The sequence below is a fragment of the Bos mutus genome, chromosome 16 (genome assembly GCF_027580195.1).
Source record: "Bos mutus isolate GX-2022 chromosome 16, NWIPB_WYAK_1.1, whole genome shotgun sequence".
Classification (NCBI taxonomy): domain Eukaryota; kingdom Metazoa; phylum Chordata; class Mammalia; order Artiodactyla; family Bovidae; genus Bos; species Bos mutus.
The window spans coordinates 34,261,889-34,282,484 of record NC_091632.1 but is presented as its reverse complement, the minus strand read 5'-3'; the positions used below and the strand labels follow the sequence as shown (position 1 = coordinate 34,282,484).

The following is a 20,596-nucleotide window of genomic DNA, read 5'->3' as shown; positions in this document are numbered from 1 at the left end:
CTTTCCCAGACAGAAGAGCCAGCCACGGGTTGGGGTTCGGGAATCCAGAGAATGAGGCTGCCAGCAGTGCGGAGTCGTTGAAGTAGACAAAATAGAAAAACTTTATTGGTTTGGAGTGTGCAGTAGGGCTGCGCCTGGGGAGCAGCTCTTTGCAGACATGGGGTGTGCGGGGAAGGCAGTTCAGGCCACTTGACCTCAGCCAGTCCTGCCTCTTCAGGCACTCAGCGCCCACTTCTGTAGCACAAAGGTCAGTGCCTTAGGGACACGCCCATGGGGGGAGTGTGGCTGCTGCTTGGACAAAGGAAAGGGTCTGGGATGAGGATACCCAGCTCTACTACCTTGGGGAAGTCGCTTCCTTTCCTGGGACCTCAGTCTGCTCATCTGAATAATGGGCACATCAAGAGCGACCTTTCAGAATTGTCATGAGGATCTGTGCAAATGCCCACAGTTCTGGGCGTCTAGGAGACCCTCAGTAAAAGCCCTTAGTTGAGGGGCTGTGTTGTGTCCCCTCCCCCACCCCAGATTCATGTAGGGAAGTTCTAACCTCAGAAGGTGACTGTATTTGGAGATGGGGTCTTTAAGGAAGTAATTAAGTTAACGTGAGGTCATTAGCGTGAGGCCTAATCCAATATAACTGGTGTTCTTTTAAGAGGGGATTAGGACCCAGACACAAAGAGGGAAGACGGTGTGGGGACCCTGGGAGAAGACAGGTGTCTACATGCCAAGAAGGGAGGCCTCAGAGGAAACCAAACCTGCTGACCCCTGGACATGTAGTCTCCAGAACTGTGAGAAAAGAACATTTTGTTCTTTAAGCTGCCTAGTCTGAGGAGCTCTGTAATGGTGGCCTTGGCAGACTAACACAGATGATGGCCCCAATGCCTCACGGTGCTCCCCAGGACCTCCCCACGTGTGCAGTGATCCCTCAGGGGCACTCCAGCCCCCATGGTCCTGGCTCTCACCAAGGGCACACAGGTTGGGGGTGGGCAGAGGTGAGTTCCAGTTCCAGCTCTGACCCTTCAAAGCTACGAGGCTTTTCGTCAAAGCACTTCACCTTTCTGAGCCTCCACTTCCTCATTGGTAACAGAATTTTACTACCTCCCAGGACTTCCCTGGTGGCTTAGACGGTAAAGCGTCTGTCTATAATGTGGAAGACCCGGGTTCGAGCCCTGGGTTGGGAAAATCCCCTGGAGAAGGAAATGGCAATCCACTCCAGTAGTAGTGCCTGGAAAATCCCATGGACAGAGGAGCCTGATAGGCTACAGTCTATGGGGTCGCAAAGAGTCGGACACGACTGAGGGACTTCACTTTCACTTTCACTGTGTAAGCAAGTTGATATTGTATGTGACCCAGCTCACAGCGCTGTTCACACCTTGGAGTGGTTATTGTGACGAGTAAGGCTCTGGGATAAGGTAACCTGGGACAGAGAAGGATGAACACTTTCTGGAGAATGGAGTAGGTGGTGATTCCAGGTGGGTCCGCTGGCCCTAGGGGGGCCCAGGGGCTGGGTTGACCACAGCTGTCTGACCACTCTCTCCCTGGTCCTGGGGCAAGGCCTGGGCCTGGGCTGGCTATGGAACAGCCATTCCCAGCTGCAGCAGGCCATCGCGACCTGCCAAGTGGCTGGCTGTGCTGGGGTGAAGGACACCGCCTAGCTGCCCTGGTGCTGGCCCCGCCCGGCCAGTTTCCGGAGTTCATCCCAGAAGAGCATGCTTAGGATGGTGTGGGGGCCCAGGCGCAGGTAGACGGGGCCCAGACCCTTGTAGAGCGCCAGGGGGCCCTCCTGCCGCCAGATCTTCACCAGGCAGTCGGTGAGGCCGCCATATAGCTTGCCCTGGGGACAGACACAGGGCAGACATCACTGCAGGCATTGTGGGGCCCTGGCTGGCACAATGGCATGTGTCTGTGTGAGGCCTTTGTGGTACTTCAGGAAAAGGCACTGCCCCCAAGCTCCGCGAATCACATAAAGGTGTCCCTTTGGGGTGTGAAAGTTCAAAAGGGCCTGCTTCCTCCAGGCAGCCCCTGCCCCAGGACAGGTGCTCAGTGTGGCTCTTGGCATGCAGGTGGATTTCATCCCTAATGCAGCCTGTGGAGGGCACCTTTGTGCTGGACACATCCTGTACCAGTGTATATGAGGACTTGTGTGTGTCAGTGAGACTGTGGGGTCAGGCCTGGACTCCAGTTCAGGTTCCTCCACTTACGAGCTGTGTGACCTTAGGCAAGTCACTTGATGTCTCTGAGCCCCAGTTTCCTCATCAGGAAAATGAAGGTGGTTGTGAGGAGAGAATTAAAATGTGGACGTGAAAATGCTTAGCACATGCTTGGGACATGGGTGTTCAGCAAACAAGCCGAATTAATGTGTGTGCGTGTAGGTCACATGTCCACATGTCCCTGGCCCTGGGTGTGTGTGTTGGGGGTGCTCGCCAGCACCCAGCCCTCCCCACTCTGTCCCCTGCTTACCCTGCCTGCCCCGTCCGCTGGCTGATTATACAGCCGCGTGCTGACCACGTCGAAGGGGGTCATGACAGCAACCACAGCTATGCTGCTGATCATGCCCCCGGCCAGGGCCACCAGCCAGCTGTCCTCCGGGAGCCACTGTGGGGACATACAGGTTGCTGACCCCTGTAGCTGCCCTCCACCCACCCACGTGGTATCACCCCACCATCTCAGCACCTGGGGGCTAGAAGACCTGGGGGGCAGAGGAGGCCCCTCCAGCCACTCCCCTCCCCACCCCATCCCCCCTGAGCTTCAGGGTTCACTGCCGACTCCCCACTCTTGCTGGACCCAAAAGCCAGGGTCATGGCCTGAGGGCAGAGCCAGGGCCCTCAGCTTTATTAAGGTGCCCCGTCTGTCACCATGACCTCGGCTTCCCTATGTAGGGTCCAGGTAGAGACGGGCGGGTGTGATGCAGACCTGGACAGACAGACAGAAGGAAGGCAGGAGCCCTTCCTACTCCTGTGTGTGGAGGCGGACACAGGTGTCCCCAGAGCCTCACCTGTCGCTCCTGCACCCAGGCCTTGGCAGAGGCAAAGGTGGCCAGCTGAGCGGCCGAGCCGACCATGACCCGGGGCACGGCCCCACCCACGCCCCGCCACAGCCCTGCCAGGCCCTGCTGCCGCCAGATGGTCTCCAAGGCGCCCAAGAGGCTCTGTGGGGAGAGGGCATGGGGTCACTGGGCAGCCCCTGCCTGTCCAGGAGCCCGCCCAGCCCACTCAGCCCACCCAGCTCAGGGAGCTCTGAGGAGAGACAGTCCCTACCTCGTGATGGTGTTGGTGCCCCACAGCCATTGCGGCCACCGTCTGAGCCTGCAGCTGCGTTTTGACCTGTGAGGGCAGAGGTGACACAGGGCCTGGGGATGGTAACTTGGGAGAGCCTGGAGGAGCTGTGTGTGTCGAGGGCATGCCTCGCTGGGCCCTGACACCCAGACCTCCCTGAGCCCGCACCTGCCACCTCCCGATGTGTGGAATAGGGCTGAGGGTGAGGCTCTGGAGGCAGCCTGCGTCTCCATCAGGTGTGACCTGGGACAAGCTCCTTCACCTTCTCGCGACCTTTCTGCTCACCCTTAGAAAGCTGTTCTGAGAACCAAGAGCAATGACAGCATCCAGGCTCAGACAGGGGGCCCTCACCAGAGGGAGGCTTCATTCTTGCATAGGAAGACAAGGGACCTCTGTCACTCTCCACCCCCTCCCCTGGCTCAGGACTGGTGGGGTGGGGCCCCCAGGGGAGTGAGGATCAGGGCCAAGCCCTGGTGCTCTGGACCAAAGGGCAGATTCCAGGCAGCCTGGGTGGGGATGTTCTGGGGAGCTGCCCCACCCAGCCTGCCCCACCCCACCTGTTCCTTAGAGGCCAGCCCAGGAGGCTGCCACCCCCATGCAAGCTGGGTCACAGGGTAGGGGGCGGATGGAGACAGTGCACTCACCAGGTAAGCAGGGCTCCCCACAAAGGCTCCCAATGCCCCCGCCACAGCTCCCGCAACCACGGTGCCTCCCGGCTGCTGGCTGAGGCCGGCCTGGCACGCCAGGCTGTAGCAGTAGAAGCGGACGCCGTTCATGAGGCCCTGGTAGAGGAGGCCGGCAGCCAGCCCCTTCTGCAGCCCGCACAGCCCATCTGCACGAACCACCGCGACGACAGAGGCCACAAAGCCCCGGTAGAGCCGAGGGTAGGTGCCCCGTTTCTGCAGCTCCCCCTGAAGCTGCAGCCGCGTCTTCACTACCTCCAGGGGGTTGGTGAAGACACAGGCCAGGCAACAGGCTGAAGCACCCAGCACCAGGTCCACAGCTGGGGGCACTGTCTCCATGGCCTGAGGGCCAGGGGCCAGGGGGTGTGGGCACAGGCCCTGAAGTGGCGGTGCTTAGGCTGTTTTCACCCCGTCAAGGCCACAGGGCTGGGGATCGAGGGAGCCTGGGGCCATGTCTTGGAGGGCAGAGGTCTGGGTCAGAGAAGCCGCCGGCTGGCAGGCGGCTCCTGGTCTATCTCGGGAGTCCACCTGCTCTGCTCCTTCCTTGGAGCCCAGGACCCGCCCCTGCCAGCTCCAAACCAATCCCAGCTGCCTCCATCCCCCACACCTCCCTGCAGGGGAGGGCCTGGACCCTGGGATCTGGGGGAAAGGTCACCTGGGCCCCAAGGGAGACTGTGGGCGAGCAGAGAGTGCTGATCAACCGAGAAGCCTCTTCCTGCTCCTCTGGCCCTCCAGCCTTCTCTCCGGCCCTGGGGCAAAGGGCTGGTGCCTGCTTCTGGCTTGGCCAGTGCTGTAGCTCGGGGCCCTGGGCAAGAGGCAGCTGCTTGGGACCTTCTCTCCACATCTCAGCAACTGCTCCTCCCACCGCTGCCACCGTGTGATGTCCCCTTTCCCGGCCCTGGTCTTCTGGTCTGGCTCCCGTGCCCTGTGCTCCCACTGCCAAGTGACAGCAGAGGGCTCCAGAGGCCTGTGAAACTGGTCTGAAATCCCAGGCTCCACTGTTACATGTGACCCAAGCAAGTACTTCCTTTCTTTGAGCTTCAGTCTCTCCATTTTTAAGGTCGGGGTATGGACACCCACTGCAGAAGTTCCTTGAAGAATTATAGATGTGTAAAGAACTCCGAGCACAATACTTCACCCAATCACCCTGGGTGGGTAGGAGATGGAAAAATAAGAGCCGCTGTGTCTCACCGAGTGACTTTGTGGCTTTGGTTGCTCGCCTGGCCAGGACTTGCCCTCCTAGTCCTTCCCCTCTTCCTGGTGGGGCCGCTCCTGGGCTGTGGTTCTCTGGAGCAGAGGCCCAGGCGTGGAGATGGCCCCTGGTGTCTGGTGAGCTGGAGCCTCCCGTCTCTGGGCACTACTGCCAAGTGCCAGGCTGCCCAGGGGGAGCCAGCACCACCGTGCCCATCTCAACCTCTGCTCCAGGGGACCTTTCTCCTGCTGGGGCCACCCCGCATCACCAAGTTCCAATCACAACCAGAGGCAGGGCCACGCTGCCCAGAACTCCGCATTCGTGGCCTCCACACCTGCCTCTTCCACGTGTCCACCCTTTTCCTCCTGAAGCCCTGGAGGCCACAGTGCTGAGGGGCTTAAGGGCTGAGGAGCTCCTCCCAGACCGGGCAGGCTGGGCACCCGCTGGCCAGCCCCAGGGTGGTAGCCAACAAGAGGTCTTGGGGACAGCTTGGGTTCTCCTGGGTTTATCCCGAGTGGCGGGTGCTCAGGTCCCACAGCTGGGGAGGAGGGGAGGAGTGCCCTGCCCGGGGAGTGCAGACAAGTCCTGGGACTGGAGCTGGTGGCTTCCCCACCCACCCAGCCACTGCAGGAAGCAGGAGGGAGGGCAAAGGCCCAGAAGCTCCCAGTGCCTGAACTCCTCCGCAGAGCATTGTGGTTGCCAGGGAGGGCCCAGAAGCATCTCACGGAAGAGCAATTGTGGGATCAATGAGGAGTGAGGGCCGAGGGGCCTAAGAGGAAGAGTCGGAGATCCCTCACCTCCACCCTGGTCAAAAAGGGCCAGTGACAAGTCTTGGCAATATAACATGTCTATTTTATTTTAAAAAACAAACCCCAGGCCACCTGACCCTCTTCCCCAGAGGACCCCTCTTGGGAAGGACCTGGCTCCAGCCAAGCAGCTGTCACAGGCTGGTGGGCTTTGCTCCTCTCCAAGCCCTCCTCCCCACCCCGCCATACTCCCGGCAGAAGGACACAGCCTGAGTCTCGGACCCCACAGGCACTGCCAGGTTGGAAGGAGTCAGGGAGGGGCCGTGGACATGCAGAGCCTCCTGGAAGCCAGGGAGGGCCAGCCTGGCCCCCCCACCCCTGTCACCCGTGGAGTCTGGAAGGCAGGCAGCAGTGTGCTTGGGAATAGAGTTAGTGAGGAGCAGACATGCACTAGACCTCGGTGTTCCAGCTTCCCTCCCAGCCGGGTCAATGTTCAAACATGAACAGGGATGGCCGGGCACTCAGAGCCCCCAGGGCGGCCTAAGCCTCTGCCCGGGCCCCTGACCCAGGGGAGGAAGGGGCTCCTGCCCTCCCAGTCCTTCCACTCCCCCTCGTGGACTGAGGCAGTGGCCGCGGGGAGGAGGCCATGCATCTGCAGAGCCCATAGGGCTCGGACCCTCTGCCCCAGCGCTTTCCAGTTGTCCCCTGCCAGGCAGGAAGCCCAGGGTGTGGTGCACCCACTCTGGGTCCCTGGGAGGGAGACCGGGTCTCAAGCCCCACTCAGTGGTTTGGCTGCCCGGGAACACGGGTGGGGGCCTGGCCCCGAGCAGCTCAGTGACACGGCGATGACTGTGTACCGTCCACGTGCCCCGCTCTCCTGCCCCGCCCAGGATACCAGCCAGCTCAGCCTCAGCACCAGGGGTCCCGGGAGGCTCTGCCCCGGCACAGGCTGTCGCTCCGCTGCCAGGCACTGTGGATGAGGCTCAGGGCATCCTCGAACTTCTTCTTGGAGGCTTCCTGGATGGCCTTGTGGGGGAGGTCCACCTGTGTGGGGTGTGGCAGGAATCTGAGGGCTGCGCCAAGAGCTCTCAGGGAGCCAAGGGGTCCCTCCGCACCAGGTGTAAACTTGCCCTGGAACTACGTCCATGTTGCTGAGAAAGGAGGGCTCCAGCCTACCGGACGATACTCCCTGAGCTTCCTCCTTACAGGGGTGCACCAGCTCTTGGGGATGGGGGCTGGGGGTGGCACCAGGAGGCAGGCTCTGTGCCTGGGAGTCTCCCTGTGGAAGTGCGCTCTGCCCAAGGTGGGTCCAAAGCTTCTGAGGGACAGCATAGCATGTGCTCATACCAGGATCTGTCCAGGAGTTTGATGAAGCCCCCTCAGCCTGGCTCTGAGCTCTATGCCCCCACCATCTGAGTACAGCTCTAGCCCCACTATAAGCCCTTAATTCCTGCTTTTTGATGGGGACTGAGAAGGTTAAGAATGGCGTTTCCTGAGCTCGATGCTCAGCTTTAGCTTCAGCTTCCCGGGGAGTTAGTGTCCTATCCCTTTGGTCCTACAGATGTCTCTCCCGGAGCTCCTACTTCAGTGCTTCCCTGGGCCCCTGACCCCTGCCTTGGTCTGTGCCGTGCAGGGCTCCTTTGCCCACGGAAGGACTCCCTTCTGCAGGGCTCTGGCAGCTGGGTACCTGGTAGATGGTTTTCCACCCCGAGTTCAGTGCAGATAGGAATCGGTCCAGTTCAGGTGTGCAGCTCAGGTAGACGACCCAGGGTGGGAGGGGCTGCGCGCTGTCCTGGGAGAACTCCTGGGCAGAGCAGGGGCCCCAGGTGAGCAGACCCAGCACTCCTGTGGCAGGGCCTGCCTCCATCGCCTGCCCCCTCACCCGGCTCACCAAGAGGCAGTACTCCTTGCCCGGTTCAGTGGACACAGCGCTGATGTCAGCCAGCTTGGCAGTACCCAGGGAGCGGAAGAAGCTGGTCTGGCAATCCTCGTGGCATGTGAAGAGGCGGTCATCGGTGATTACCAGGCAGCAAGGGATGCAAGGGCTGGGAGCTACCCCCTGGGGGATGACCTGGGGGGGATGAGGGGGGAGGGAGGGGCAAGCTGGAGCTCTCCAGGGCTGGTCTGCACCAGGACACCCTGCTTCAGGGGCCAGCCAGCCCCGCTGCCCAGCCCTCCAGAGGTCAAGCAGACTCCGCCCACCTCAGGAGTACAGGGGCTGGCCCGGTGATGGTGGGAGTGTCAGGCCACGGGTGGCCCTAAGCTCCAGGGTGGACTCTTGGGCTGGTCCTTGGAGGTCCTGTTTTGGTCCTCGGAGGCTGCTCTATGATGCGTCTGGGTTTAGGGAAGGGCCCCTGGGGGCCCGGGCTGGGGGTAGGGGAGAAGGCGCTCACCCCCTTGGACACGGCCTGGCACAGGTGCTGCATCCAGTCGGCCATCTCAGCCTCGCTGTCGGCGCTCAGCTCAAGGCAGGGCCGGTCGGCGAGGATGACCTGGAAGGCGTGGGGCCGATCCGTGGTGTTGGATCTCCGACAGCCACCGCACTGCTCCCCCCTGGGCCAGAGGAGGAGGGTGAGACGGGTCGAGGAGGCAGAGGTGGCACAGGGGAGCTCCTGGGGCTGGTCGAGGCCTGAAGACCTGGGGCTGCCCCAGAGTCTGGGGCTGGAGGACACCAGAGGGTGGTCCAGACCCCACAGCTGGGCAGCCCTGCCCCAACTCTTTTCTGTGTAGCGCCTTTAATCTCCAGGATTACCAAAGTCCTTCCGCATACTGAACAGGGCCAGGTGAGGGGTGGAGAATCAGCTCTCAGCCCCACCCTCTCAGAATCAGCACATGTTGCCCCTCGTGGGCCTGATGGTCCCTCCAGGTGTGTGTATGTTCATCTCCCCCTTAGGTCAGGCGCTTCCCAGGGAAAGGACTGCCTCCCCATCAGACTGGATCCTTTCCAGGCAGGGAGCTCCTTTTGCCTCCCCCAGGTTCCCCTAGAGCTCAGCAGACCCCAGGGCACTGAGTGGGGGTGGGGCTGAGTTGAGCCCCAGGCCCAGCTAGACCTTGACCTTCAGCAGCCACACAGGCCCCAATACCTGCCCAGCAACCCCATTGCCCAGGACACTTACCCCATGTTCACTGAGAGCAGGGGCGTCACGTCGGTGCGGTCAGGATATTGGTAGAGGATCCCGTTGCTGCAGGGGCACAATGGGGCAGGGGTGAGTCTGGGCTGGGATCTGGCGGCCTGCAGAGCCTACATCCTGGGGATCCTTGCAAGCTGGGGCTTGAAACCCAGAGGCCAAGGAGGCTGGGGTGGCTGGGAGGGTGGAAAATCTACAGAGGTACCGCAGGGAACATGTACCTCCAGACCTGGGGACAGCAGCCCTAGTCTGCACCTGAGATGGCCTGGGCTTCCTTGGCCCTATGTGGCTGACACCACAGAGAAGTTCTAGGATCCCCGTGGGAAGGAGGGTGCTGTCCCCCACCCCAACCTCCGGCCAGAGCTCTCACCTGAGCACCACGAAGCAAGTCTTCCAGTGCTCCTTGCCCAGGTAGGAGGTGCCTGCCTTGTAATGCAGCATGCCTTCTTTGGTGATGGTGCCCTCGGGGGGTGAGCAGTGGCAGGGGGTGGGGCCCAGGAACTCGTCCTGGGGGTCCTCCCAGTGCACAAGCCCATAGAAGCGCACAGTAACAGCAGTCGCCTGGGGAGGGAGGGGGCAGGGTGAGGACACACCCCAGCTGGGGAGGTGGCTAGGCTGGGGTGGAGGGGAGAGCCTGCTGCAGGCAGATGAAGGGAAACATGAAAGACCGCTGTCTGCACCTCGTGACCCTGACACCAGGGCTCGCATCTCGGGGACAACAGCCTCTCCTCCCCGGGTTCTTACCTCACACTTAGATTCCTGGGCCACAAATTTGGCCAGAGCCAGCTTCTCCATGGTGGCATCAGTCAGGATGCTGGGGTAGGGGGGTTCCCGACAGCCCTTGATCATGGCTGACTTCAAAGAAGCCAAGAAGAACCTGTGCGGGGAGTGGGGTCTGCTGTCAGAGGCCTGGGGCCCCCACCTCTCACAGGGACAGGGCTTAGTCCTGAGGATGTCTGACCTGAAGGGGTCACAGGGTTTGAGGGGAGGGACCCATCTGGAACCAGAGCTAAGGTGGCTAAGGTGGTGGGTGGGGCAATGAGGTGGCAGCAGTCCTTGGTCATTAAACGGTGGTCTGGGAAACCTAACCCTTCACAATGGCCAAGGGACCTTGGGTCTTGACCACAAGGGAAGCCCGGATGAGGTGATGCAGCAGGACTCAGATGAAGACCCGACCTCAGGACAGACAGTTTTCCCACGGAAGCACGTGGGGCAGGAGTGGCCCCGTGGCCCCAAAGCAGGGGCTGTGCTTTCTGTCCTGTGGGGGTGATTCTGACAGCCCTCTTTTCCTCTGTGGGGGCCACTGAGGGTCTGAGGTCACCAGTCGGTCAGTGTGTCTGTCACCCCCCTGCTGCTCTGCCCGGACCGCAGGCTCCAAACGAAACACGTCTCTGTTTTCTACTTCTTCATAGCCCACTTCCCACCCTCCACCCCCAGGGGTGTGGCCAGGCCAGTAGCGCATGCTCTGTCTCCTGGCCGGCAGAAGGGGCGTGTCACTCACTCTGCCAGGGCCACGTCCGCTGTGTCCAGCAGAAACTGCTTCCTGCGGTTGGTGCACACCAGCTTCACCGTCTGTTGGTCCAGGCCCACCTGCCGGAAACCACACCCCACATGCACACGGAGCTTGGCCGCGGCTGCCACAGGGGCAGCCATGGCCAGACAGAGGGCGGGCTGGGGAGGGAAGAAGCACAGACTGGGGTCACCAAGCAGTGGGCAGGGATGCTCGGATGTACAGAGAAGGAAGAGGGACCCATGGGCTTGGTTCTTATCCTTGGCATCCGGGGGGTAGATGAGAGCTGGCACCCCCCCGGGACTGAGGCCAGGGGCCGGCCTTGCTCTGCAGCTCCGAGGCTGGGTGGCCTGCGGAGCCCTACAGACAGCACACACCAGCCGCGGAGCCCGAACTCACCGACACGTAGTCGAGCTCATTGTAAGAAACAGCCTCTTCCACCAAGTATGGCTTCTCTGTGGCCCCTGAGAGAGGAGACCCCAGTGCTCGTTACCCCTGGGGGCCTCTCTGCCCTCCCCGTGCCCCATTTCCCAAGATCTTTTCTCAGTGAGGACCCGCCCTCGCCCTGCTATCTGAAATGATGGGGTAGGAGAATGACATGGGGTACTCATGGAGGGGCCCCCAGGCTCACGTCCTGGGATACTGACAGCCCAGTCCCACGTGTAGCGGAGAGATACTCGGGGGCAGCGGGGTGGGGGTAGAGGGGTGGGAGGCAAGAGGCTTTTGGTGGGGGGTGGCAGGTGCAGGGAATGAGGAAGCAGTCAGTCTCATCCTCCACGTGCCCTGGCCCAGCCCGGGGCGGCAGGCACCTTTCCGGAGCAGGTAGACATAGCAGTCTGTGAGCAGCACGTATAGCAGCTGCAGGTTGCCCTCCATGTGCCCGGTGCTCATCCGGATCATCTGAGGGGCCGGAGCAGAGAGGTCAGACCCCGAGGTGCACACCCCGCCCCGGACAGCCCGCGCCCCCTTCTGAGCAGGCGCAGGGCCCATCCAGCCGTGCCCTCCCTGTGTGGCTCTTGCTCATTCTTGAGATCCCAGGACTTACTCTGAAGAGCTGCTCTTCGTTTTCTCGAAACACATGGATCATCAGCAGGAGCAGGTGATTGTTGTCTACTCTGTGAGGGGGACAAGTGTTGGGAGGATGAGGCGTCAGCTAGAGCAGGGCCCACACAGGCGCACGGAGACGAAGGGAGCACGGAGATGATGCGCGCACGGAGGTGAGGCGACACCAGAGGGCCACACCCCTTCCTACCTCCCAGCCCAGGCTAGGTCTTCCAGGAGCTGTGCTTGGCCTACTTGGAGGGCAGATGCCCAGCGTGCCCTGATCAAGGAGAGCCATGGCTCACACATGTGGCGCAGACAGACTGGCTCACCTGAACTCTGCCGAGTGGGTCATCTCAGAAGGGCTCCCCTGGCCCTCCTCCACCCCAGAGTCCTCGGCGCTGCTCAGACAGGGGCTGGGCTGGTCTCCCTTGAGTCTGCAAAGAGCCTCCTGGGTCCCAGGCTCTGGCTCCAGCCCCTCACCGTCCTGGGGCAGCTGGGCGTCCAGTTCCTGGGCCTCTGGCTTCTGTGCCTCCCCCGGGGTGTCCTCTAAGGGCCGAGGCGTCTGTCCTGGTCCTCCTCCTCCCCCCGCCTCTTCTTGGCCAGCAGCCGCAGGGCTACCAGGAACATGCAGCGGTTGGCCAGGCCCTGCAGGGTCATGGTGGCCGCCACCTGATGTAACAGCACTTGGACTCTCGACGGTAAAGCGGTAGAAGTCCATTGGGGCTGGAAGCCCCTCACTAAAGTCGCAAAATGGCGGCCTCTCCGGGGCGTCCCCGGGAGAGCCGGTCCGAAAGGACTGGTCCGGGGGCTCGACGTGGGAGCGCCAGGTGGCCGGGTCCAGCTGCCCGTTCAGCTGGTCGATGACCTTACTCAGGGGCTGCCCCACGCGCTCCATGGAGGTGTCCTTCATCTCGGGGATAAGCAGGCCCACCTGGCCGGGCTCTGAGCGCTCGCTGCCCTCCACTGTGCTGCCAGGCCCCTGTCCCTCCTGTGGCGGGGAGGCCAGGGTGGTGTCTGGGGAGCCCTGGCCAGGGCCTGGGCTGCTGACCACGGGGTCGCCATTGCCCTGCCGGGCACACATGTGCTGGGTGGAGGCTGGGTGGAGTGGACTTGCTTCCTCATCTGATCTGGGCTTCTTCTTCTTGCCTGTTTTCTTCTTCTTGGTGACCCTGGATGGTAGTGATTGGGAGAGGTTTAAAGCTGGGTAACCGGTACCGAGGGCAACAAGGTGGGCTGGGTCAGAACAGGTGAACCTGCGCAAGGAGCTCAGAGAATCAGAGCTTCAGGAGTCCCAGGCAGCACTAGGCATGGGACCCTGGGCCAGGGGCCAACCGCGGCTCAGGCGCCGAGTACCTCCCGCTGCTGGCAGAGGCAGGGCCAGCATGAGGAAGGCACAGGGGAACCCCTGAGTGGGTCCTGTGAGTTCTAGCTGGTGGCACACTAGGGTAAAGTGCTCTCAGGAATGGAAACAGGCCATGGCTGGTCAGACCAGTGACCCCTCTACTCAGACTCCCCGCAGGAGGTGGGCTGACCCTGAGCTGACCTCACTTTACATTAGGTATTGAAATGGATAATTCAAAAGACTCAAATTCTTTTGAGCTCAAATTCCTGGCTCCGAGTTGGCTGGAATGGACCTGGCTAAGCAACTCTAGGTCTGAACCTCTCTAGCTGCTCTGGATTTGAACCAGCCTTTGGGAGTGGGACTCCTGGCTCCAATCACTGGGGAGCAACTCCCCCCACCTTGGGCCGGGAACCCTCTTATTCAGGTGGAGGGACTCAAGAGCAGGAGCCGGAGGAGGTCAGAGAGCCGAGGAGGCTCTTGGCCAAGAGTTTCCAACCTTGTCATCCACCTCCTCCTTCCTTCTACATCCCCGTCAATGTGATGAAGATGCTCTTCTTTCAGTGAGCCATGCTCAACTAGAGTTGGTACAGATTTCAGAACTTGTGCATTGATGTCCAAGAACTCCCTTGGAAAGAAGTCCAGGCTGAAGGTGCTTTCTGGATGGACTGGACAAATGCCCCCAGCAGCCTGGGCCTGGCCCCTGAAGCCGTCTGTGTTGTTGCCTGTGCCACCCATCTTCTAGGCTTGGGCCCTCTTTTTCCTTTGATCAAAGAACTACTGAACAGGGAGGGGTACCTGGTCTCCAGGAAGAGGGCCAAATGTCCTCGGGGTGAAAGGGGGTGGGTCCTAGTCTGTGTGGACTAAAAAGTGATGCTAGGAGCAGACAGGAGGGACACCAGGACGTTCACCCAGCTTCTCGGGCCCCCTCCCCGCTGACCTGATGACCTCGAGCTCTGTGCAGGTGTCCGGTAGGTCTGGGGTGTGAGACTCCCCCTTCTCCTGAGAGCTTGTGTGCACAGGGGTGGTGTCGGAGGAGGATACAGTCTCGGCCTGGTCCTCATTGAAGGGGTTGTGGCGCTGGGTGGGACTCTTGGTGGAAGCCTTGCTGCTGGTTGGGTCTGAGGTGGTGGAGCGGGGGCCGCTGACAGTGTCTGTGAGGTCTCCGTCTGGGAGAACAGGAAACACGAGACAGCCCTTCAGACACCAGCTGGGGAACCCAGGCCCCCAAAGCATGCCTTATCTCGGGAGGGAGGCAGGCGAGTTCTTCCCAGAGCATTCTGACCGGGGTGGCCCCGTTTCAGGAGTGGAAGCCTCCTGCCAGCAGGACGTGGGATTTGTGCTTCAAGAGCAACTTGGAGGAACGCCATCGCCACCCCCTCTGGGTTCCCCCCTCTCACAGATCTCAACAATTTGGCCGAGTTTGAGTTAAGAGCCTCAAGGTTAAGCAGGCTCCAGGTTTAAGCCCTACGGGGGTGGTGACCTTGATGGCTCAGAAGATGGGCCGCACGCCTCGCAGGCTAACATGAGCCTCCATTAGCGCAACACGCCCTTGACAGGACTGAGATACCCAAAGTCCTCTGAAGGGACCCCCACGGTGGCAGATACAGAGGGACAGAGGAGGAGAGAAGAGAACCAGGATCCGAGAAAATGAGGGCTGCAGACTTGAGAGGCCAGGACAAGGAGTCTAAGGCTGAAGAGCTGGGGGAAGGGCAGGAAGAAGGACCTAGAGCACAGTGAAGAGGGCAGAGGTGGGAGAAAGATGTGCAGAGTCGCTGCCCCCGCAGAGATGCCTCGTGGGCCCTTCTCCCCTGAGAGTCAGGTGCTGAGAACTTCATTTCATTCAAACCTCAGCCTGCCTACTGGCCCTCCCTGGGCACTCTCCCCCAGGGAGACAGGCCCTCTGGAGAGGAGCTGGTCTCTTACCCCCTCCCACCCCCTCTCAGCCCTCCCACCCTCAACTGTCCATCCCAGGTCCCTGGAACGGGACACTGAGAGGAGGGAGTGTCAGCATGGAAGCATAGGGGGTGTTTATCCAGTGGCAGGTGGAAGGCCGCCCAGGCTGGCAGGATAGCTCGGGTGATGGTTGATGGCAAAGGACACAGGATGTTCATGCCCCACTTGCCAGCCTGCGCACATCTTGCTGGCCCTTATCTGCCAGAGGAGACGTGGTGCACAGGCTTCCCACCCTCAGCCTCATCTGGAAGGGCCCAATCTGGGAAGCCACGGGGTAGCTGTCTGCTGACGCAGCATGGCATCAAAAGTACACTGTCTTTTAATATAAGGCCAAAGGAGGGGGCAAAGAGCAGCTGCCAGCTCTGCTAGAGAAACATGAGTGAAATAGGAGCCTTTCTTCAAATCTCCAGGGACCCCCAGAACTTGTTTCTCAGATGCAGAAAAGCCTGCCCTTCAGTCTGAGAGGAGGCTCTTGCTAAGTCCACATGTTCCTGTTCGACCCCGAGAGGTGCAGCTGTCCAGGGGAGGGGTCCCAGGAGTGGAGCAAGCAGATCATTGGGCGTGGTGGGGTCCCGGCTGGGATACCCACCAGTTCTGTACATAAGCCAGGGCTCTTGGAAAGGCCTCCCCAGTCCCCACCCCAGGGCCCGGAGCTGCCTCCAAATCCTGCTCTTCTCCAGGTGTGAGAAGACAGAGCCACCTCAGGGAAGCTGCCAAACTGGCTCAGGGCATCGTCAGCACTCCAGGAACCAGGAAAGTGGGTGGTCACTGCTGGGACAACCTCACCCCACCCCAGAGCCCAGCCCAGCCCGAGCAAGCGGTGCGACTGGGCTGTTAGTTCTCAGGCCACAGGAGCTCTGGAGGGCTGCAGAGGGTCAGGCCCTGCTTGTCGAGTGACTGCCACAGGAAAGTAGCTGGGTCAGGAGTGGGTTAGTTGTTAGACCTGGGGGGGTGGGGATCAATGCCCAGCATGTGAGCTGCAAGAAGAGAGGCAGAAAGGATAAATGATGTTATGATGGAATTCTGGATTTCAAGCTAATCTCAACTTAAAATGGGGGACTCCTTAATGCTACTCTCTTGGCCAGATAACATAAATTTATTTTTCTCAAAGCTATATTTTATTTTCCTCAAACCAAGCTACTGCACACTCACATTACTTGGGAAAAGAGCCTCCATCATCCATGACTCAGATGACAGCTGTAACACAGGGGCCAGCTCTGAGCAGAACCGCCGTCCCTTGGCTCAGGGTGACCAGCCGGCACCACCTCCTCCGGAGGCCGACCCCGCACCCATCCTGGGCAGAAGTGGCCCTCAGGGCAGGGCTGTTTATTAACAGGGGGTCTGGTTTTGGCCTCAGCTTTAAGGAGGAAGGATTAACCTTCTCAGAAATACGTCCTCTGCTTGGAATAGTCATGGGAATCCCAAGAATAGCTTCAGGGCTGTTCTCAAGCCCAGAAGTGGCGTCACCAGTAGAAAAAGGCCCAAGCATTGCTGCCACCTAGTGGACAGGGTGGAAAGATGAACAGATTTCTTTTTTTTTTTTTTTTAATCTTTATGGCCACGCTGCGTGAAATTTGGGATCTTAGTTCCCTGACCAGGGATCAAGCCCACACCCCCTGCATTGGCAGCTCAAAGTCTCAACCAGTGGGCCAACAGGGAAGTGCCTGACAGATTTCACTTTAGTTGACCTTAAAAATTCAAAGAGGATGTTTCAGCCGTGCTAGGGCAATTTCCCTCATTCAGACCTCAATCTCCTCCAAAAACACCCACGAGGAAGCCGTTAAGAAGTGGATCAAGCTGTCTGCACTGCCTCCTGATGTCTGTAACACAGAAGCGCGTCTGACCTAAAGGAGCTCGCAACCCCCATGTTCAAAGGCAGTGTTTTCCTGAACAATCTCCCCACGAGGGCCCCACAGCTGGTAGTCCCCGTACACGTCTGATGCATGACTGGCACTGCAATCGGGACGGGTGATCCGTGTGTCCCCAAAATGCGCTCAGCGACTCAAGGCCATGGCATAAAGGGAAGAATCTTGCACTGGGAGAAAGGGTTGGCCTAAGCCTCAAGGTCAAGTTCTACTGCAGAATTCCATCTGTCAGAACACCAGACTTGGCTTTATTACGATCATTGACATTATCATAAATAACAAGCTGATTCTGAATCATGCAGCAAGCTTGGTATGGAAAGGTTGCAAAACAGGAAAAGAGGGTAACAGCGGACTCTGTCCCACCTTCCCAGTCTGTGCTGGGTACAGACGGCACTGCTGGAAACACATCTCCAAAATCATAATCTACAAAAACGAGGGACAAAACTGAAGATTAGAAACACAGGTAGTTTGGCAGGACAGGGAGGGTGGGGGGCAACAGGGTGGGAGGCATGGGAAGAACACAAGAGAGGAAAAATTCAACTTTCCGTATTTTCTCTGACCACCTCAGGGGAACTTACAAGGAGCCCACCTGCTTCTCAGCTCGGGCACTGGCCCAGTGACCTCTGACCCCTAGGAAGACCTGCGGGCAATCCGTTCCAAGCCCGGAAGAACATGGCTCCCCTGCACCTAACCTCCTTTCCTACCCCTTGCTCTCCTTCCCGCCAAACCCAGCAGCTAAGAAGAGGTGGGCTCAAGGGACACCTCTGTCGCTGGGCAGTCTGGCTGCTCCCTTGAGGCATGTCCCGCCGACTTCCCTGAGCCCGATCCAAGCAGACTGAGCTGCTATCTCCTGCTCCTATGAGAGTAATACAAATCTAGCTAACACCAGACTGAAAGTAACTGCCCTCCCCGGGAGACAGGACCACATCACAGGCAGAAACAAAGAAGGTCAAGGTCTCAATGCTGATGCAATTCTGGGTGCCCCTGGGGCTGAATTGGTGCTTGGAGCCCCTTCGCTGGAGATGAGGTGGGGTGCAGTACATAAACGGCTCTGGTTTCCCACATGGGGCAACAGCCAGTTTTACAAATCAACAGAGGCCAAAGGTTTGGAAGAAACCAGGCTGTTCCAACCAGCCGTTGGACTAAGACAACAAATGACTACAGACATGAGGATGTTCTTTTTGGTCTTTGCTGCCACGTGTGTGATTGCCTCTGACACGCTGTCAAGGACAGGAGGGACTCAGAAATCGATGGACCAGGGGAAATGGGGGCGAGTCTGCCTCTAAACTTTGAGACCCATTGGGTTCTCCCTCCTTCCAGGGGTTGCTTAGCCTTTTCTACCTAGAATCGAGGGTAGGACCACCCCCAAAGTGGGCAGTGCTCACCCCTGAAATGTCAGGAAGTTTCCAGGTTGCCTTCCTGATCTTCCTGACCGCAGACAACTGCCCTGGTGCGTGTCTGCAGCCTTCTGAAAAGGGGTCTAACATTCATAAGATCTCATCGTGGCTTTTGATCGCCAGAATCAGTTTCTGAGCCACCACTGGGACTTTGAGAAAGAGAAGAGCCGGGAAGTGACTGGCCTGGTTTAACTCTGAATTTCCACCACTGGACCAGCCGAGAAAGATGTTCCCCGGCCAGGCTTACGCGGCTTAGAATCCATTCACAACAGAGGCCGGCCCCTTCCCGCCCTGGCACTCACCCTCACTAGACGGGGCGATGGCGCTGTCATCCCACTCCAGGGTGGTGGAGGTGACGGAGTTGAAGGAGTTGAGGGAGAGGCTGTCTGAGCCGTGGACTGAGCTGGGGAGGCGGTCTTCAAAGTCCAGCAGGTACTGGGGCTTGTAGTAGTCGGGCATGTAGGGGGCCAGGTCTAAATAAGGGGCATCCTGGGGAGAGAGAGGAAGAGGCAGGTTGGGGTGCCAGCAGGCCACAGGGGCCTGAATACATGGCCTTCCTTGGACCAGCCTTCACACTCTCCCAGGCTGGTTTTTCTTTGGAAATCAACGTGCTTACGGTACTAAATCCAGAAATAAACTGCTGAGAGGAGGATTGTGAATGGTTGTGGCCCATAAGGCTGTGGGCTCGGGGTCAGGGATGACAGTGCCTGCTGGGCCTCCTGACCCTCCGTAACTTCCTGTACTCATTTTCCCCAGTTTCTACTACTTTTTAGGTCTGTGCTGTTGGAGTCTGGATCTAGGCTGGTGACCCAATTAAGAGGGGGCAGTTTCTTACATCTTGACGAGGCTGCAGAGGTGCCTGTGAAGCTCCTGGGCTGCACTGCAATGGCTCTAGTGCATGACGGTGACCATGACTGACCATGACCAGGAGGGACGCTGGGAAGCAGGAAGCTGAGAGGCTTCCAGGATCCCAGGAGGCACAAGGATGAATCTGCCTCGACTCTCAAAGATTCATGTTCTGAACATGAAGGAGTATTAAGTGCTAAAATACTCTAGGTGATGTGGTTTTTCTCCAAGTTGGGACAGAGACAGGAAGGAGCCACCCAAACCAGGAATTCTGGCCAAGAGAGTCACCTCAATTCCCCTCGGCAGCCCCTGAGCCGTTCCCTCACCTGAACAAACAGGATGATGCTCAAACTCAGCCTCGCCCATCAGGCTCCCTGGACGGGACCTCGGCCACCCTGCCCACCCCTCTGCCCCGTGAGAGCCGGGACGTCTCACCAGGTCCAGGTCAAACCGAATGAACTCCAGCCCGGATACCAAGGTCAGGAAGAGGGTCAGGTGGTCATGGCTACACACCAGGGCATTCCTGTGGGGCGTGAGACAGGGTTATTCATGGTGGCCCTGGGCCTGGTTTCCAGCATGGCCCTGCCTCCCCAACAAGCCAGCTATGTTGAAGTTTGATGTGTGACCTCCTCCCTCCATCCCCAAGCTGGATGCAGCCTCTGCCCACCCCCTTCCAGCACTCTTGCCTGGGTCTGGAGCCACAGGCACTTTACTGCCTGTGTCTTCAGATATGGGGCCTGTGGCAGCTCTCGGCAGCTGCTCCGAACACTTCCTGCAGCAATGCCAGCAAAAGCTGAGCGTTCTGGTCAGGTCTGAGGCCTGGCTGGAGGGTTAGGCAAAGGCTGATCAGGCACCAAACAACTCGTGGAGCCCAGCTGGAACCTGGACTCCTGGCCAGAGCCATCACAGGCAAGCTCCACTGGCTTTCAGGCCATCACTGGTGTGTCTTCAGGCTGCCCAGCTGGGCTAGGCCCCTGGGGGCCGGGCACAGTGTGGTATGTGCATGGGTAAGATGTTGGGACGAAGCTCAGGGGCACGCAGGAGCTGCGTGCATGAGACCCCGCATCTGGACACTCACTTGACATAGTACTTGTGCAAGAGACCCAGGTTCTCCTGGAACAGCCGCAGGTAGCTCTCTAGGGAGTTTTCATTGAGGGCCAGGTACAGCCAGGCCCGGCCTGCAAATGAAGGGCAGGAGTAAGTGGGAGGAAGGTCCAGCAGGTGCCAGCTTTCCTTGGCCTGGCAAGGAGCGGAGGGAGGAGGAGTGGCCGAGGATAGTAAGCACCCCAACAGCCTTCTCTCCTGTGGGAGTGCCATGCCCTGAAATCTTGACCTTCCTCATCAGACTCGAGCCTGTAACTGGCCAGGAAACTTGGATTGACAGGGCAGACTGCAAATCCCAGGGTAGACTGCAAACCCCACATGGGTTGAGAAATGTAAGGATGCTGCGCTGACCCTGTAGCTGACACTGATCATAGCTCAGGGAGAGAGGCGAGACCCCTCACTCATGCTCGGGCTGGGATTCAGCAGGAGCCCAGCTCTCTTTAGCATCTTACTCTCCTTCCCCAAGGCCACGAGGCTGCAGCCAGATGTCATGTGCCGGGGAGAAGCAAGGCCT

At 59.5% G+C, this 20,596-nt stretch overlaps 2 protein-coding genes across 6 annotated transcripts in view; both read right to left on the bottom strand.

Moving 5' to 3' along the window:
• Positions 1-77: 77 nt before the first annotated feature.
• On the bottom strand, positions 78-5,426 carry SLC25A34 (solute carrier family 25 member 34). Of its 2 annotated transcripts, XM_005888875.3 has the most exons (5): positions 3,917-5,034; positions 3,255-3,320; positions 2,993-3,145; positions 2,458-2,592; positions 78-1,831 (listed from the first exon to the last, which is right to left on the bottom strand). In XM_005888875.3, exons 1-5 carry the CDS (start codon positions 4,292-4,294, stop codon positions 1,649-1,651), a joined length of 915 nt encoding a protein of 304 aa, XP_005888937.1. In that variant the 5' UTR covers positions 4,295-5,034; the 3' UTR covers positions 78-1,648. The 2 variants fall into 2 exon arrangements, with proteins under 2 accessions (XP_005888937.1, XP_070241073.1); XM_070384972.1 differs by lacking the exon at positions 2,993-3,145 and having other exon boundaries at positions 3,917-5,426.
• A 552-nt stretch (positions 5,427-5,978) lies between these two features.
• The window catches only part of PLEKHM2 (pleckstrin homology and RUN domain containing M2), a 40,295-nt gene continuing 25,677 nt past the window's right edge, over positions 5,979-20,596 (bottom strand). For 3 of the 4 annotated variants that reach the window (XM_070384971.1, XM_005888920.3, XM_070384970.1), the window contains 17 exons: positions 20,057-20,156; positions 19,414-19,501; positions 18,435-18,621; positions 17,099-17,158; positions 13,855-14,083; positions 11,905-12,744; positions 11,577-11,646; positions 11,341-11,431; positions 10,931-10,995; positions 10,523-10,611; positions 9,766-9,898; positions 9,392-9,582; positions 9,010-9,075; positions 8,287-8,446; positions 7,785-7,964; positions 7,581-7,697; positions 5,979-6,937 (listed from right to left, as the gene is read on the bottom strand). In XM_070384971.1, coding sequence (XP_070241072.1) covers positions 6,803-6,937; positions 7,581-7,697; positions 7,785-7,964; positions 8,287-8,446; positions 9,010-9,075; positions 9,392-9,582; positions 9,766-9,898; positions 10,523-10,611; positions 10,931-10,995; positions 11,341-11,431; positions 11,577-11,646; positions 11,905-12,744; positions 13,855-14,083; positions 17,099-17,158; positions 18,435-18,621; positions 19,414-19,501; positions 20,057-20,156 — 2,801 coding nt within the window. In that variant the 3' untranslated portion in view covers positions 5,979-6,802. The remainder of the gene's footprint in view (positions 6,938-7,580; positions 7,698-7,784; positions 7,965-8,286; positions 8,447-9,009; positions 9,076-9,391; positions 9,583-9,765; positions 9,899-10,522; positions 10,612-10,930; positions 10,996-11,340; positions 11,432-11,576; positions 11,647-11,904; positions 12,745-13,854; positions 14,084-17,098; positions 17,159-18,434; positions 18,622-19,413; positions 19,502-20,056; positions 20,157-20,596) is intronic. The other variant, XM_070384969.1, reaches the window with a different exon arrangement.

Coding starts and splice junctions, on each gene's coding strand:
- SLC25A34 (XM_005888875.3), bottom strand. CDS start 4,294: ATGGAGACAGTGCCCCCAGCTGTGGACCTGGTGCTGGGTGCTTCAGCC. Junction 3,321..3,916: donor TGGGGAGCCCTGCTTACCTG/GTGAGTGCACTG, acceptor CTGCCCTCACAG/GTCAAAACGCAGCTGCAGGC. Junction 3,146..3,254: donor GGCACCAACACCATCACGAG/GTAGGGACTGTC, acceptor CTCTCCCCACAG/AGCCTCTTGGGCGCCTTGGA.